Source organism: Apteryx rowi, unplaced genomic scaffold (assembly GCF_003343035.1).
Source record: "Apteryx rowi isolate R43461 unplaced genomic scaffold, aptRow1 scaffold_333, whole genome shotgun sequence".
Lineage (NCBI taxonomy): Eukaryota > Metazoa > Chordata > Aves > Apterygiformes > Apterygidae > Apteryx > Apteryx rowi.
In genome coordinates, this window is record NW_020449786.1 from 535,876 (window position 1) to 553,842 (window position 17,967).

Below are 17,967 nucleotides of genomic sequence, written 5' to 3' on the forward strand. Positions count from 1 at the left end.
GATTATGTCTGCAACCACAAAAGCATCTAAGCAGTAGAGAGAAAGGCCGGCTTTAAGATATTTTGCTACCTTTCCTGTTAGCCATCTCTAGCTATGCCAGGCTTCTGTGGATATTTTGGGCTTTTCATTGAGGATTCCATTATGTTCTGTTCTCATGCACTGTTCCAAAGCCTACTGCGGAGATGAGACTGTGCACCTAAGAAAGTGTTACATTCGATCTACTGATAGATAAACTGACAGTGTTACCAAGGCCTAAGGGATACCTGAAGGCCACAAATGCTGCTTAAAACTGTTGGGAAATCCTCGGGTTTTGAATTTTCCACTGAACTCTAATAGAAGTCTCTCCATGCTCTTCCCCTTCTGTAGAGCTTAACTAATGGGACAGTGTGATAGACAAGTCATGGAAAATMTTATTTAGGGAGAAACTCTTCTTCATTAGTGCTTCCCTGAGAGAGATTGATCAATTCCTTTTTCATTTAAATACATAACATGAAACATTGGACAATCAGAATGTTAACAGTACATATGTAGCAAACAGACAGCTACAGAGAAGCCATGTAATGCTGAAACTGTTACGCTGTGATCAATGAATATATGAATATTATTTACGTTCACAGATGCTTCAAACACTTTTCTTCTCTTTCATTGTATGGGGTTTTGCTCTATCTTATTTGACCATTTCAGAGGTAAAGTTTAGATCACAAGGATCCATTTACACTGTAAGGTGCAGTATTTAGAAGTTTACTTTCAGTTCATTTTTTCCCCTTGGAGTAGATTAATTACAGTAGATGTATTTGAGCCAGCCTATCTGTCACCAGAAGACAATAACATAGTGGTAGACACATTGGAAGGGTATCGCATGATCAGGTTAGACAAAACAAATAGAGTTTGATTCTATTTTGCTAAAAATCAGTTGCACAATGGATTAGCTAACAAAATGTCATTGTGATGACTGAAGGATGTAAAGCAGATATAGATTTGTTGAGTATGTTTGTAGAAGAGATGTTTATATCTCACATTTTAAATAGACATAGGGGATAAATGAACACGCAATGTGCTTTTCATCAAACATGCTGCCTAAGAACTTTCAGTACTTGAGAAACTGCTGGTTGTCGGCTGTATTTCAGATGATGTCCTTATCATGCAGATCAGAGCAATAGAGGCACTGTACAGACCTTTTTTTTTGTTACCAAGCCATGAAAAAGTCTGGGTTTTCTTTTGTTTAAAAAGGCATAAGGCAGAAAYGATCACTTTTAATAAAGTTTCATCAGTAGAAAAATTAATATTAAAGTATCCTAGATTTCAGAAGTGGATTATGCATTTACATGCTAAGAAATAAGTTTAGATGATTATAAGAGGATTAGAAAGCTAAGTCTGAATCTGACATCTGATGCTGTTCCATAAACGTGAATATACTGAACATAAATGTCTCTTCTGCTATGACTGCTTGTTTCTCACCACAGGAAGGTGGTTCTTTGACACCGTTCATGAACTTTGGCTGCTGGAGAGCAAATCTGACACTTTTTTGTCAAATGTAGCCATTTCTGACATAAATAGGGCATAAATAAAGGCAGAAGAGGGGAAAGGGCCTTTTTACTATTCCAATAGCCATTTTGAACAAATAGAAAAGTGATTCTTGAGAAAGCTAGAGGCTTGTAACTTTGTTCTTACTGTCTTGAATCTCAGATACCTCTYGTGTGGTGAATTCCCAAGGAAGAAGAAAAGGTAGTATGACAGATGTGAGAGAATCAAAATAGACTCTTGTTAAGACTATAGTTTACATTCCTACCCAACTATAAACTGCAAGAGCAAATTGCAAGTTCATCTGTATCTGCTTCAGGTCCTTAGGAATTTTCAGTAAATGTTGCCTAAATCAAAGAATTATCGATTTATTAAAAACTGTTTTTCTTTGTGCCCTTATATAATACTATATGCTGTAAAAGTGAAAGTGCTTAGCAACTGTTTTRTTTAGAATTCTCAAAACATTAGGCACATGCATAGTGCCTGATAATATGTGTCAGCTGGGAAGCAGTAACTTCAGAAAAGACTGATTAAAGAAGTGCAGGAGATCCGATCACTTGCAATTTGGCTTAAACTGACTGGTGAATATCACTGTTGGTATTTGCACTAAGTCATTTAAACTTTTTTKTTTTTTAAGCTGGAGTGTGTTTTCTGTTACCAAGATAAAGAGTGTAGGACTGCTCTTGTTCTAGTTATGCTTCCTTAGAATGTAGAATATCCTTTCTGAGGTCCCTCTTGCCCTCTTGCTATGATTATGAAACCTCTGGAAAATGATCTTCTGACAAATTAGTTTCTCTCCACCAATACTGAAACTAACACATAGTAAAGCTTATGCTGAGGGGAAGGGATGGAGGGAGAGGAAGGAAAGAAACAAGAAGACCCACTTCACTGCAAGTGAAGTGCATTGTAATTACTTCTAAATACACAGCTCCTTGAGAAAGAATCAAGGTCGAGGATAGAGGGTTAATTATGTACAATCCAACACAAGAATTTTCATGGCATATTAAAAAATTACATGCTAGAAAAGAATTTACAACAAATAGTCATGTGCTTTCCTTAGGCCACCCTAATAATGCCAGGCAGCACTATGCCAGACAGTCAGCTACTCTGYTGTCTAGACAAACAGCATATTCTTGCTAATTGCAAGTATATAAAGCCAAATTAAAAAGCAGGTTTTCTGGTAAAAGGAAATGTTAGAAGAAGAACTACACTCTTATAATTTGAGATGGAATTGAAATCCTGCACATGGGATTATACTGATTTCATCAACTATGAATATGTATTTTCCAAAATATATGGCTATGAACATATGGATCGTATTTTCAATGCATGTCTCAAGTTTAAGAGTTATTAAAAGTCATCTGTTTTGTAATATTTAAACTATTTCCAGTGTTGAAACTCTACTTCTCAGACACGATATTTTCCAGCAACATTTGCAGAGAATTGTGTGGGTTTTGTGTTTGCCAATGAGAATGAGCCACAATGAGGAGGGGCTGGTTTGCTTTACATATTTGTCATTTTTTCTGGCATTTACACTATCACCTACAAGAGCTTTCTCCTTGGACACTTTCTTGTTCTGGCTTTCCTGGTATGTATCTGTTTTGCTGTATTTGTCTTGAAGTAGAAAGGGAGATTCTTTGCCTTGGTGCAGGATGATGAATCACTATGCAATTTAGAACGTTTTGCCACTTGCATTCACTTCTCTGTCAAATTACAGAAGCAGCCTTATTCTCCATTACATCTTTTCTTCTGAAGCCTTGTGCAGAATGCACAAAAAATTATGATCAGTGAGGTCCTGGAGTATAACAATGATTCTAATACTCATGGATCTGCTCAGGTGGATAGTACTTGRGGGAATGAGTTGTCTTCATGGCTCTGGCTCAGTTGGACATGTCATCTTTTCTGAATGCTGTTATGCTGTCCTGGACTTACTAGACCGCCAAATGTAGATTGCCCAGTTATGCCTTTCTGAATTTGATGATAATTACAGCTACTAGCTACTGCTGAACTGCTCTACCATGTATATAGATGACTTTCACGCATACACTTCACACAGTGCAGTACCCATCCACTTTTGGATTGGGATGGCAGCCAGAAAGTAGGCGTGCTCCTCCTCCAGAGCTAGTACCAAACCTTTGCGCAGATATATGAAGATGACCTTTCAGGTCCTGAAATTAGGACACACTCCCAGTTGCTTTCTCCACTAGCTGCTACTGATAAATCCACCCAACACCACCAAGACAACAGCAACACACATGGAATATAACAGAATGATTTACTTGTGCTTGTGTCTGATACTTGTAGCAGTGCCTTTCAGATGAAAAGAGCCAGAGTGCTGGTACCACAGTATGGATGATAGTCTCTCCTTCTGTGTGGTTCTCAGTGAAGTTTCCAAGTCTTTGTTGCCCTTTCTGAACTTCACAAGTCACAGACAGTTGCAAAAGATTGTTCCAAAGTGAAGGAGAACAACAGGTAAGGCCCCTCATGTAAGACTATTCTATGGGTCATGATATTTGCATAGTGCAGACTGGCAGGTGGCAGGAYAAATGCTAGAAAGGCCTTGCCATAAATGCCAAAAAGAGTTTGTGTGTGAGGTGACATGCCTGTGGATGCCATATCTTGCATGCGATGATACTGACACCTGGGATACTCTGAAAGAATTGTCAGGCCTGAGATATGGCTGCTGCTCACCTACAGTATACCCTGGTGAGGACAGCCCAGGAAGCTACCCTAGTGCCCTCACTGCAATATTAGAGTCTGTGGAGAGACAGCAGAATTTGGCATCATCTTAAATTAAGACTGGAATGTGTCATAATAATTGCCTGGTCTGTACCCTTACACCCATCTCTTGTGGTTTATCTGGGACAGGCTGGGCTAGTTTCTGCTGATCCCTGGGAAAGAGACGAAGGAGGGTGCCCAAGCCAGCTTCAGTGGGACAAAATGATGTCACATACAGATGTGTCTATAGTACTGAATGGTTATTTGTAGTTGGTCGGTGTTATCTAAGGCCAATATACAGGTAGTAGCTAGACAGATTTAGGTTGCCAGGTAATCCTGTGCTCTCTGGCACTATCAGAGCTGAGACCCTGGGGAAGAGGGACTGCCACATCTAGAAGCCAAGACTGAAAGGAATACAGTGCTCTGTTTGGGTGCCCTGTGGTTATAATCTGGAGGTGGAGGAAGGTCTCCAGGCTTTGTCCTTTTCTAATGAGACCTCCTATTAACATCATTAACATAGCAGACTTTCTATTATCATAGGAGGTTCCTCTGCAGAGAAGTGACATTCCCTTCAGTCAGCCAAACTGATGGGGTACTGTGGATTGCACTAGAGGAGCCTGCACTCACCTCCTTATCAACCAGATTGCTTTCATGAGATCCTTGATATGCAAAGCCAAGAAAACATAAACCATCTGACAGCCCTGAGGTGAGCTCCTTCAATACAATACAGAGACAGCCATAAAACCTTTGATCCTTTCCCTACAATTATTTAAGTGGTGCACTAAAGTACATGGGAGCTTCAGGAAGGTCTCTCAGTGAGAGCTCTGGAGTTACCCTGCCTTCTCTGTGTCCTGTCATCTCTGCAAAAGGAAGTAGCATCAGCCCTCTGGGATTCCTACACCCCCATCCACCAGGATGTTGCTCTGCACTGCCGTCGATGCGAGCTTGGCAGTGACTTCAATACAATCAGATTTCTTTGCAGCGTCTCCCATTGCTCTTGGCCCTAYTATCAGAGACAAAAAAGGAAGAAGGCATTTCTTACATTCTCCTACGTGACCCAGCACAACAGCTCTGCATGTGGATTTTTTGTTCTTTTGGGGAGAAGGGAATGAAGGTGGCTCCAGTAAAATAAATTACAGGACTTTTTGTTTTGATTAAAGCCATTGTGTAACTACTGCTTGTATTTTCTATAGTCACATTCCTAAGGCTACAATCACAATAGAAGGCAGGTTACTTTTAAGATGAGAGGTAGACTTGATGAAAGGTTACAGAAAAGCAAGGAAAACTAACAACATTGATAAAGTACATTCTACCCTTACAAAATTCTCATCTCTAATCCTCACTTTGATATAAACTTGTTGGTTTCTAGACAGCCTAAAAATTGTTACAATGACAGTATGCTTTCTCAAATGCAACTGCAAGGAGAAAGAAAACAAACACAAATACATTTATTAAGGACAGGTTGTAATATCAAAATTAACCATGTTTTCTTACATTAAAAAGGCATTTTTTGTTGCTGGAGAAATGTCACATTCATGTTTAAAGCATAAAATACAGTGCTGGAATAGATGGCAGTATTTAAAACATGTAGATGAGCTCCAGAAACTTTCTAAGGGCATTAGGATAGCTGGCTGAAAAGAAGGTAATATTTATTTTAGGAGTCACTGGGTAATGTGTAACATATACAAAAAAGAGAAGTACAAGGTCAGCCCTCTTATGCTTAGGAGCCCTTCTCGTTTGGAATTGGAAGTATTTTTTATGAAGCCCTTTGCCATTTAACTTCCAGGAAAAAAATATTGTAGCAAACAAATTCTTTCTCTCTTTCATTTTCTCTCATTTTCTGTGTATGTATGAAAGCGAGATATTTTCTGTTTTTCATCTTAAGAGCTTCTGAAAACTGAAAATAGATGAAAGAGAAATATTAACCCTCTTATCTCAGTAAAATTCATGTATCTATAGATTCACATATTTTAGGGTTTCAAAGGAACATTATGATTATCTAGTCAGAACAGTCTGACAGGCTGTAAAACCCCACCAAGTAATCTCTCCATCAAGCACATAACATCTGTTTGAGCAATTGCATACCTCTTGGAAAGATATCCAGTCATGATTTAAGGGCTGCAAGTGATGAAGTTCTGCAGCCCTTACTCAGGATTTGACTCAATGAAAACGTTGGCATATTCTGTTCTCTGTCTGTTAGGTTTAGAGGAACAGAAAGAACTATCTGACTTTAAATAGAGTCTCATTTGAAATCTGTATGAATAAACTCTACAGAATTTGAAACAAACAAAATGTGAGTGCATCATAAGAATACTTTTGCACCACTTTTTTGTTTCTTTTAAGGACATAAAACCGTATTCAGGCTTTTCAGAGATCATTGACATAAAGGTGCCTTGACAGGTGCTGCACAGGTGAGCGTGGGATTCCGAATGGTGCAGCCCCTAGAAGAGGGGTTTGCTCTGGGGTGCTCCCCAAGAGTTAACGAACCCCGGGTGCACCACAGCTGGAGCCACCACACTGTGGGGTTGCTGCAGCCTGGGGGCGCACCCTCCACCGACCCCATGATTGACCAGCCCCAGCAAAGGCAAAGTGACCCCGCAGACCCACACCATAGACATCTTGGTGCTGTGGAGCCATTCCCCGCAGAACAACCTGTTGATGGGCGCGTTGTTACCCACCGAGCAGGGCTGTGGGCTGAGCACCAGGTCACCTGCTGATGTGCACCCTGCCACTGACTAGAGCCAAGCGGCTTTTGTGTGACTGTGCGCTGGCACTGTTCTGACTGCGTATAAAAGGGAGTAAGCCACATACCTGGGTGTGGACTTGGACCAACCATCAGCTGGCCTGCAGACCTGAGGACCCATTCATCAGTGGATCATCCTGATGTCAACAGTGTGATGAAGAGAAACTGGGGAAACTATACCGGAGGGGTGGTTCATAAGGGGCGAGAGCGGTCGTTGTACTGTGCACCCGTGATTGAACTGTAGAGCTCTGATATGTATATATATTTTCAGTTCTGTTCTACTTCTAGTTTTGCTATACTTTTAGCTTTGTTATAACCTCTTAGCTCTAATAAACTCTCACACTTGACAAATGATGATCTCTTGAGTTCAGTGCAGCTAACCCCGAAATTTGAAAGCACCCCAGGCGCCCCTCTAGTGGCACGTCACAGTCCTGCAGATGGATCTCCTCAGGTTTAAAGTGCTTTGGTTTTCTATTTCAGTGACCTATAGGAATAGTTTCCAGCACTCTGCATGAGGCATTGCTCCTGAGATACAGTTTAGCCTTGTTTTACTCCTGGTAGAGCTCCATCTTCAGTATCTTTTTAAAGATACTAATGTCAAGAAAATTATAGCAGAGGCGCCAACTTCAAGTAGTGAGGTAAGTTCTCTCACAGGTACCGTAAGAATTCAAACTTTTGGATGCTTATGAGACTTYAGGTATTTAGACTTGACACTGATTCAAAATGGTGACTGAACTGCTCGCTTACTGACAGATATCACAAAACCATACAATCTCTGTGACGGAAATAAGGACTAACTGGCATTCTGATTTGTGCGTATGGTGGAGGCTGGATAAATATACTTGGTTGTTAAATGTTATCAGGAAACCTGACATAAATATATAGCCAAAAGATGGCATTTCTAAACAGATGCAGGTACAATATGTTCACAAATCATGCCAGGATGTGAACCTATGCTCCTGTGCAACATTAAACAACACACAATCAGAAATACACTTCCTCTGTGTCAGACATATTGACAATGGTAGAAAAATATTTCAAAATACAGTAATATTGCCAAACTGTGATCATATTGGTAACCTTATTTTCTCTGGTAGTGAACATTAAGCATACAAAAACATTCAAACTACAGTAGCTCTGCTCTTTGAAATAACAAATGTTTCCAGTATTCATTTGCACCCTCTGATACAAAAATAGATTTTGCTTACATCCAGTGGTGTCCTGCTCTAGCTGGAATTGACTGTCACAGCTGAAGGTCATGAAGTGACTCAGTGCCAATACAAAAAGATGAAATATGAAAAAGCCACTTTTTAAAAATCTTACCTTTCTAAAAGAAAACACTAACTCCTGAAAAATGTAAACTCAGCATAGAGGAGTATCAGCCATGGCTTCTCAGCTAACCAGGCATATTTCAAAGTTAAACCAACAGAAAAAAGCAGTCATAATATTTGTGCACTTAAATAAAACAGGCTAGGATTTTACTTTGGGACTTGAAACAACTCAGTTCATTTCTCTAGTCAGATAAAGACTTTCTGTGTGACCTTGGATAAATTTTTGGGGGCAAGGTTTTTGAAGGTATGTAAATGCCTAGATATACATTTAGATGCTTATTGGGATATTTGGTACAGACTCTCATAACTAACAGGCGTTGAAAATGGGTGTATATATACCTTTAAAATATCTTTCTTTAAATGTTTTTTCCAAGGATAGTCTGTGGACAACTAGGGGTCCAAAAGTGCACGAAACTGACCTACTGTAATCAATAAAATTCATAATTATTTTTATTTTAAATTGTGATAGTAAAGTAGTATGATGCCAGTGGAACCTTTGAGAACCGACAGTGCTCTAGTAGAGTAATCTCTGTTCTCCTCTGTAATATGAGAGTCATTTTACCTTCAATAGTAGCTGTTAAAACAAACACATGAAATGCTGTGAGACAGTCATAGTATGGTAATGTAGTCTTATTTCAGGCTTCATTTAGACAAAGAAGAAAAGTATACATTTGTCTGCATAAAGAATATATGTTTCTTCTGTAACTTGCTTTCCCTGTTTCAACAGCTCATCAGAGGAGGGAGATAAATATTTCTACATTGAAAGGACCCATCTCAATTCACATATAAAAAGATAAATTGGGTGGGGAAGAATTTCTTATGCCAAAAACTGTAGCATCTAAGTAATAGAAAATGAATAGCTGAGAGTTACTCAGTACCTCCTGGAAGTTGCTTAGCACCTCACAATCAGGACAGAATTGGTATATTTGTTTCAGGCTTGATTGTGCAATACTAAATTAAATGAGTCATCTTTAACTTAAGCAGAATTCTCCTGAAATCAGGAGGACTAATTATACAGAAATCACTCAAGTTAGAAGGAGTTACAGTGAGGCTGTAAGGGAACACAGCTATGTGCATTTTGGACAATTGAAACAGCTCTTTCCACGATGCATATGGTATTTGTATGAATAAGCTAACTGCTGACTGGAAGGCATTTTTAAGTGATTATTGGTATTTATTAAACATGATGGTTCAAAAGCAGTATTGGCTCAAGGAAGGCCTTGACTTGAGGAAGCTGGAAGGAGTCTTCGGGAAAAATTACTTCGAATTTATTTCTTATAATCTTTCATAAGCATTTACTATGAGCAACTGTCAGAGGTGGGCTAATGCATAATGAAAACTTTTGGATGATTAAGTATGACAGTTACTATGACACAATGCTGGACTGTCACAGATTCTGTCACATGTATAAGAAAAAATGATACAGTCAGAAAAGGACATTCTGATATTTCTAGACTATAAGATGTCTAAACCATCCCAACTTTGAAATCTATACTTGCTATTTTTTCCCTGCTGCAGTGGACCAGCATGATATGAGTACCATTATGTTGACAAAGTATATAGTGCAGATTATACTATAATTCAATTTGCAGTATGCAATTTAACAGTTTAGTTTTGCTGTACTTTTCAGTTTATATTTATTTACATTTACATTTATTCTTTGTATGATGAGGCAACAAACTTTTTCGCTTCAAATTATTCAACCATGGTCAGTCCAGTTTAATTATTGCATATAAAAGTGTTTTATTCTTTTCTTCAATCAGACTGGCAGAGATCACTTAGAGCATTCAACTAGAACAGTCTCAATAAAAACTAATCAAAAGCTCCTGTGAGTTTGAGCATGGGATTCGGTAAACTCAGTAACAAATAAAACATAATTCTAAATATTCATGTTTAAAAAAATCACAAAATCTGAACAATAAGTTAATAAAGTGAAATAATTACCTACTGTGTTTCAGATAAAAAAATCCTGACAACTTAATTTATATATCACTATAGCAGACATGACAAAATTGTGAATAATGCTATCCACTGTCATAAGTGGTACTTCAAGATTTCCAACAGAAAACTTATATTTTAATTTTCTGTTCATATATAGCCAAAAGTAAGAGGCAAAGCCAACCTAATAGTAATCCAAGGTTCTGTAGGAGAAACATCAACCAGGGTCGCTGTGTCTGAACATGAGTCATTTCAGGAAGCTAAAAAAAGAATAAGACACCAGAATGAGAGCCAGATATATTCATCTCTGGGAAAAAAGTCTTATGAGAAAACAGACAAACTTAATTAAAAAAAAGGCTTTCAAAATCCTGGGTTTCTGAATATAGCTATTAATCTGTAGCATGTTCTGTACATTATAACATCACAGATTTTGACAGTGAAATATTTAAATTAATCAAATTCTACCCATTTTGTCTCTTTTACCAGCACCAACAAGAATTATAAATGAGATTCTAAAACTTGTTAACTTCTCAGTAGTTTTTACTAATTTTATACAGTTGAATGTAAGGAAATGCTTATTTAGTAAAATTAGTGATTCCCTTTTGTGGGAATAAAGTAGTTTGAGTTATTTTCTTTCTGTACTATATATAGGGTCAATCCTGCTCTCACTGATATAATTGGCAACACTGCTATTTACTTGGGCTTTAATAAGCACATAAGTAGAAAACAGAATTTCTTAAATACACTTGAAAAAATTACCTTTAATGTTTTTCACCATAAGTTTTCAAACAGGAAAGGAACACCAACTGTTTATAATCATATTATAAGCTACTTACATATTGATCATCCACCCTACATGATCTTTTTATCAATGTTTTAAACAAAATGCATGTCTCAATAGAGCCTGTGAAAATAATGCTTCAGGCTCAGACTCTCTTAGTCTTTATGCTTGATGGATTATACACACCAGAGGAGATACCAGTGACTGCTAGTATAGTTGCATCAATTTTGAAAATAAATATAGAGTCATGGCCTTGCACTGAGTTTTATTTTTTTTAATCTACTTGCTGTGAACTTCAAAACATGATAAAATATTTAAAAGTTGTAGTGAGTGGTCCTGGCACTCTCCCATCATGTTGCCTTCCTGCTTCACTCACAGCCTGCACTTGAATGAATCCACTTCTTCCCTTTGCTCTTTGGAGCCTCCTCACACAAGCTGTAACAACATTAGCCACTGGGAGACAGTGGAGTGGTGTTGGGGAAGGAGGCTAATGGCATATGTTTACATCTATTTGCTATCGTTGTCCTTCCTTCTGTCAGAGTTGGGTCTCTGGGTCTGCTTCTTTCTCTGAAAGTTGATACAGGCCCAAATGAAAACTCTATAGTGAAAAATCTGTCTAAAGTTATGGGGGGGGGGGAACACGTAACCCCCCAAATCCTAGATCTTTGCAATAACTAAGCAGTGGTTTCAATTATGGTACAAATTTGCATCTTAGAAACTTGTGTAGCTAGATTGAATTTATATTTAAGGATCAACAGAAATGTTTAAATCTAAAGCAAATATAAACACCTCAAAATTCTGATGTAAATCAAAATTTGAACTGACAACATTACATGTTCTGAGCATGTGGTTTTTGTTTTGTATATAAGTAAAAACTGTTAATTAAGACCTAGGCCTGAATCCAGGATTCCAGTCTAGACCTTCAGTCTTTTTAATTTATCCTTGTAAGCAGTCTATTTTATCCTCTTCCCCAGGGCATGGTCAAACATGTTCACTAAAGAAGTACAATAGGAAACTTTTTTCCCCTCCCACTGCAAAAACTAGTATTTTCTCTTAGCCAGTGTCAATGCCTATTTATGATATATACGTATGCAAAACAGGTTGCTAAGAAAGTGCACATTTAAAAAAAGAAATTCCCAACAGGTAGTATCATTCCTATGTCTGATGCAGATCTCTGCTCCGTCCGCCTAACATATGTGCATATCATCAAGTGCACAGATCATTTTGATAGCTTTACCTGTTGTGGCACCCCTGCTTATCTCTGAAAATAAAAGCTGATTGCTGACACAGTATCAGCCATGAATCTCAAACTGTTGGTGAACCTGTCTGTACACAGATGTGTGTAGCACAGCAGAGAAATGCTGCCTGCTTGTGAAGTATAAGTATAATCACGTGGCAGATGCATAGCACTTCACAAAGGAAGGGAATATAGCACTATATCCAAGGTGCTTAACACCATCACACTTGCTAATGGTTGAAGTTTGTTGGAGGCAAAAAGCTACTGTTAATCGAGGGGCTACCATATACTTACTGCTGCTCATGAGCACATAAAAGATATAAAGAAAGAGCAATCACTATGTGGAAAGAAAATTAAGCATCAGAGGATGCTTAATTATGTGCTGGCTAAACAAGAATTCTGCTAGTCTGAGGCGTATATGGCATGGCTGCTGGGCTGAAACAGCACAATAAGCCATGTAAATAATACCCCTTTTTCTCCAAATTCAGAAGTATTTTTGAGGTTAGTCAGAGAAAAATTCAGTTAGGTGCCTCAGGGAGTGGTTGGTTAGTTTATATTTCTTGGATGACTCTATTCTTTTTCTCGCTAAATTAGACAGTAAGTCTTTTTGGTCAGGAACCATATAAACCATTTGTACAATCACTCAGAACCGATATCCCAGTCCTTAGGTTTTAATACAATGCATGTGATTTCATAAATATTCATCCATAATGATTACTACATAGATACTAATTTAAGAGGCAAATCAACGATTTGCAAGATTATTCCTGCTGGGAACTAAAAAAGATGATATGTTTTGTCAAAGAAACAACTCATTAGAGTGATTTGCTCTGTTCCCTTCCATATATTGGCTTCTTGGTTTTGATTCAGATTAATGAATGAATGTGTTCATATTGGAAATAATATTAAAGACAAGGTATATTATTAAAGAAAGGATCTTAGGAAATAGTCCAAATCATAATTGTATTTATAGCTAATAAAACTCTTCTCATTCTGAACAGAGAGCATGCCAAAAAAATCTCACTGTACTGCTCATGAAAAGCTGTTCTTCAGGGGACTTAATATCCGTTAAACAACAACTAAAGCCACAATGTTAGAGGTGCTTACTCGCATGCATCTCTTGAAACCACCAAACAATTTACATTGTAATATTACACATGTGCATACACATTTGCAAGACAATATACTCCTCCCTTCCACCTTCCCCAGTTAGTGGGAAGATGAAGATTTGCTGAATTTCTTGGTGAAAAATGGTAATGGCTATGAATTATTTTATCCTTTGTCCTTCTCCTTAGATCTTTAAAATGAATAGCCTACCCAGGTTGTTAATGGAGCTAGAGTGTCATTTTTAGAAACTGAAGAACTATAATTAACCACAGAAGTAGTTCTGTGCAACTTTTTTGTAGACCATTGACAGGAACACTGATGATTGCTGTTTGTAGATGAAAATACAGCCAAGAATAGAAGTCATTTCTGTGCAGAAAGTTGAAAAATATACAAAACATAGCTGATTTAATTTTAGATGTACTACATAAGTGTATGAAACTTTTAAGATCTATAGGTTCCTACAGTGTTACACGAATACTTCTGAAATAATGTATGCCTGTGATATTTGACACTTGCATTTCTGACAAACATAGGTGAGCAACACAAGAGTAGTTCTTTTGACAAAATGCAGAGGAAGTGTGATTGCAATTCCCATTGTGAGTAAGAAGGAGATGAGAGCGAGAAACTCCTTCCCTATTTCTCCCCTCTTCTTTCCCCTTCTCATGTCAAGAGCAAGGCCACAGTGAGGTGCTGAGGACAAGGAAAAACATGTGTGTCCTGTCTCTGCCTAGCACTGTGTCTTCTCTTGGATTTTACAGATGGCACATTTCTTTGAAAAACTTGGGAGAAGCATGATGTTGTTCTGGGAGCCTGTGAATCCCTGATGGACCCTGATCCTACATGCAAGCAAAAGATAGGCCTAAATTCTTCTTAGCCAGCTCAATAAATCCATGCATATTGAGTAGGTACTCAGCCTCACTTCCATATTTCTCTGCTTCAGAACAAGATCAGGACTGTTGACACATTCAAAATCCTTAGGCAGTTCCTCATAAGCTCTGAGGAGTATTGTATGTTCACTTTACTTTTGTTACAGTAGTAAATACAGATTAAAATACACCCAAGGTCTAAGGTCCATGGCTACAAGTACATTTTTAAACAGGTTATAATACTGACATGGCATATCAGATTTCAAGCATTATGCTTGAACCTGGTAATGAAATTATAGGCACGAGATGGGGGGTGGTAGTGAACAAAACAGAGAGACAGCCAGGCTTGGGAAAAACATACTAATAATTTATGAAGAGACAGACCTCTTTTTTTCCCTTTTGGATCTAATGACTCAAAATAGTCTGTCTTTGTTCAGAAGCTTGCAAGCAACTTAACATTAGTACATGTTATAAAGTTAAAGAGCCATGTGACACTTGAAATTCTAATAAGCTGGCAAGGTAATTAACTTTTGCATTGGTAAGAGTGCAACATTTAGCCATCTCTTCAATAAATGATGTGGCCTGAAGTATCTGCATGAATTATGATTCAGTCACATTCTTCCTCAATCCTTAGACCTTTCTCTGAATATATACCTTTACATTTTATTTTTCTAAATGTTAGATCATTGCTATTGATCTGGGCATATGAAAAATGATGGGCAAATGTCAGCAAGATGAGATGATCTGGTGGGTTTTGAATTGCTTGTGAACTCATCCAAACCTCTCTGAGATAGAAAGACTGGCTAGAAAGAGCACAGGATAAGCATTTTCTATTTAGTTCAGAAAGAGCAAATTCTTCTTGAAACAATGGGTGAAAAATATATAAAGAATATAGAACATAAAGGAAAAAAATAACCAAGTCCTTCAAGATTTAAAAAACCTGCAGGTTCAAGATTTTCCTTTTCTTATCCTAAGTAACTCTTCCAGGACTAAAAATATATTGTTTACCTTTCCTCTTTTACAAGTAGTAAATAGTCCTTTATGCCTTTCTCATACATTAGCCTCTTTATAGCCTTTATTTCAGTAATTATACCTATTATGGCAGTGACACCAAACAGAACAGATTCCCATTGTTCATACTGCACTGTACAGACACAGAGAAGAAAACAGGTCCATCCCAAAAAGCCTAAAAACTCTTTTTCTCTCCAAGTTTATCCCCCTGTATTTGTCTGACACTCATTTGTGATGTTGCTAAGTTCAAAGGAAAATGAGGAAAATATAACAATAGATTGACGTTCTCACCATTTCTGCTAAAGACAAATACAAGAACATTCCAGCTGTAACAGTAAAAATCCAGTTTTGAATGCATGGGTCAGCTGATACAGAAAGGCCAATATAAAGCCCTAAGAAGGCTGTTAGTGCACTTATAAAATTCATCAAAACTGCAATCTTCGTGGGGAGCCCTGTACTTAGCAGCACAGCAAAATCTCCTGGATAGAGAAAAAGACGACAGAAGATTTATTATTTATCTGATAAACATATTTTCAAAATTCCTTGGTAATAAAACATGAAGAAAAGATATGCACAAAGAAGACACTGAATGTTGGAGGACTGCCCTTAGATTTCTGTAGAAGTTGTTATAAACGCATGCTGTGTGCAAAAAAAAAAAATACATATCCACTTGTATTTGTTTAGCTGTTCCTAAAGATAGCATACAGTATACAGGAGTAGCTTTCTGTTAGTTCTCGATGTTCTGTGACATTTCCAACTTGGATACACGCAAACGTGAAGTCACATGCTTTCCCAGAGTTTCTAAATCTTTCTTGATTGGGAACTTGCCAGTTAAAATCATGTGAGTATATTCGCAACATGGCCTTTGAGTGTTTTACAGGTGCTGCAAGGCAGAAAAACCTATGCTGATCTGATTCCAGTTTGAAAGTTTAATTCCACTGATTTCAGACATACTTACATTTGGTAAATAACAGATCAAAATCCTATCACAGAAGATTTTTCTTCTAAAATAAACCATTTCCTGACAGGCCCAGAGCAAAAGGTTTTTAAAACTCTTCTCTGTGACCATGGAAATTTATTGATTTGCTTCCTATGCCACTTGGACACAGAGGCACTACTGCACCAGAATTAAGTAGGTCTGTCTTTGGAGTTAGCTGTTCAGTATTCTGGTAATTTCTTTTCCACACAAACTTGAATTCTGCCAGTTTTGTAAGAATTCCCCATCCCACCTTTTTGGTTGGTGAAGTTATATATACAGACAGCACATAAATTAAACCAGTCATTTAAGAAAGGAAACCAGAATCCATATTTCTCATTTCAGACTTGCCAGCATATGTATGTTCATCAATACAATGTAAGGAGCAACTGCAGCCATACTGAAAGATTTACAACACGGAGATAATGGAGGAAAAAATGTTCGATAGAACTATCTTGCTGTCCCACCTGCTAGGACCATGATTCATTTATCTTCTTTTATTATCTTGTTGTTCCTGAATAGTAGCAGGAATGAGGGCATTATGAGGAATAAGTTGTTAAAACTCTTGGATAACCCATTGTGCCAGACATGCCCATTTGGCACACATGGCTCTTGTCCTCAGCTCACCTATTTTTTGTGTCTGTACACAAGGGAATAAGAGACCACTGTGACCTGACAGCATTTACACCTGAAGAAGGTAAGATGGGATGGCGACCAATAATTAGGGCAGGAATTTCCCTTTTTTTTGTGAAGAGGAAAGAGAATTTCCTGCCCTCTTCATATGATCCATCCTCATGCATTATGCTATAGTTGGTGATGCTAGAGTGTGAAGAAGTCCTACTAAGGTCATAAAGGAAAGAATTCTTTGTGAAATTTGGAATTACAAAGCCAGTCAGGAAAAATACACATATATATTTCTTACCCATTTCATGAGGAATTTCATGGCATAAAATAGCAACAGTCGTTGTCACACCTGTTTCTGTTGAGGATGAAAATGCTGCTCCTATTACCAAGCCATCAGCAAAATTGTGAAGACCGTCACCCACCAGAACCATTATTGCTAACAAGCTAATTCTCTTACCTATGAAACAAACAAACAAAAAAGCCCCAGGGTTATAACAGGAATGATTACTGCAATTTTTGCTTTTATAAATGACTTGTTTTTTTCAGTAAATTTACAGATAATACTATGAAAAGCTACAATAATCAGAGGACAATAGCATCTGACTGTTTTGTCCTAATTACACTGCTTTCAATACACTTGACAGCAAAAGACAAGTTGCAGAATAATTCAGAGATGCAAATACCAGGAAGTGACTTCCTTTGGGTCTTTTTTACTAGGTCAACTATTTAAACAATAAGTTAGAGTTTGGTTTGAGTCCAATCTCATGATATGCCCTAAGGGTTTCCCATTAATCCTTCTTTGGCTGCTGAAATTCACACAAGTTTTCCTGTGTCTCAGGGTTTTTTTTCCTTAAAAGGGGGGAATTTTTCCACCATCACTCACAGAATTGCACAGCTCTAATGAAGAGGAATATTTAGTTTCATGCAGCTGATCATCTTAATACTGTAAGGCATTTTAATACTGAGCAATATTTCAGGGTCTGTTCTTTATGCAGTTGTACTACATTGAAAAATAGAGATGAAAGGCAATAAACCTGAGTATCCCTATTAGTACAGTGTTGCAGCATGCTCATTTCCAGCTTTTGTTCCAATGAATTAATGGCCATTATGCTCA

At 37.7% G+C, this 17,967-nt stretch overlaps 1 protein-coding gene across 2 annotated transcripts in view; it reads right to left on the reverse strand.

Moving 5' to 3' along the window:
* Positions 1–9,834: 9,834 nt before the first annotated feature.
* Positions 9,835–17,967, reverse strand: part of SLC39A12 (solute carrier family 39 member 12) — a 35,117-nt gene continuing 26,984 nt past the window's right edge. The window contains exons 11-13 of one of the 2 annotated variants that reach the window (XM_026071957.1): positions 17,152–17,310; positions 15,545–15,732; positions 9,902–10,511 (exon numbers count right to left, since the gene is read on the reverse strand). In XM_026071957.1, coding sequence (XP_025927742.1) covers positions 10,383–10,511; positions 15,545–15,732; positions 17,152–17,310 — 476 coding nt within the window. In that variant the 3' untranslated portion in view covers positions 9,902–10,382. Of the gene's footprint in view, positions 10,512–15,544; positions 15,733–17,151; positions 17,311–17,967 lie in introns of both variants that reach the window. The other variant, XM_026071959.1, reaches the window with a different exon arrangement.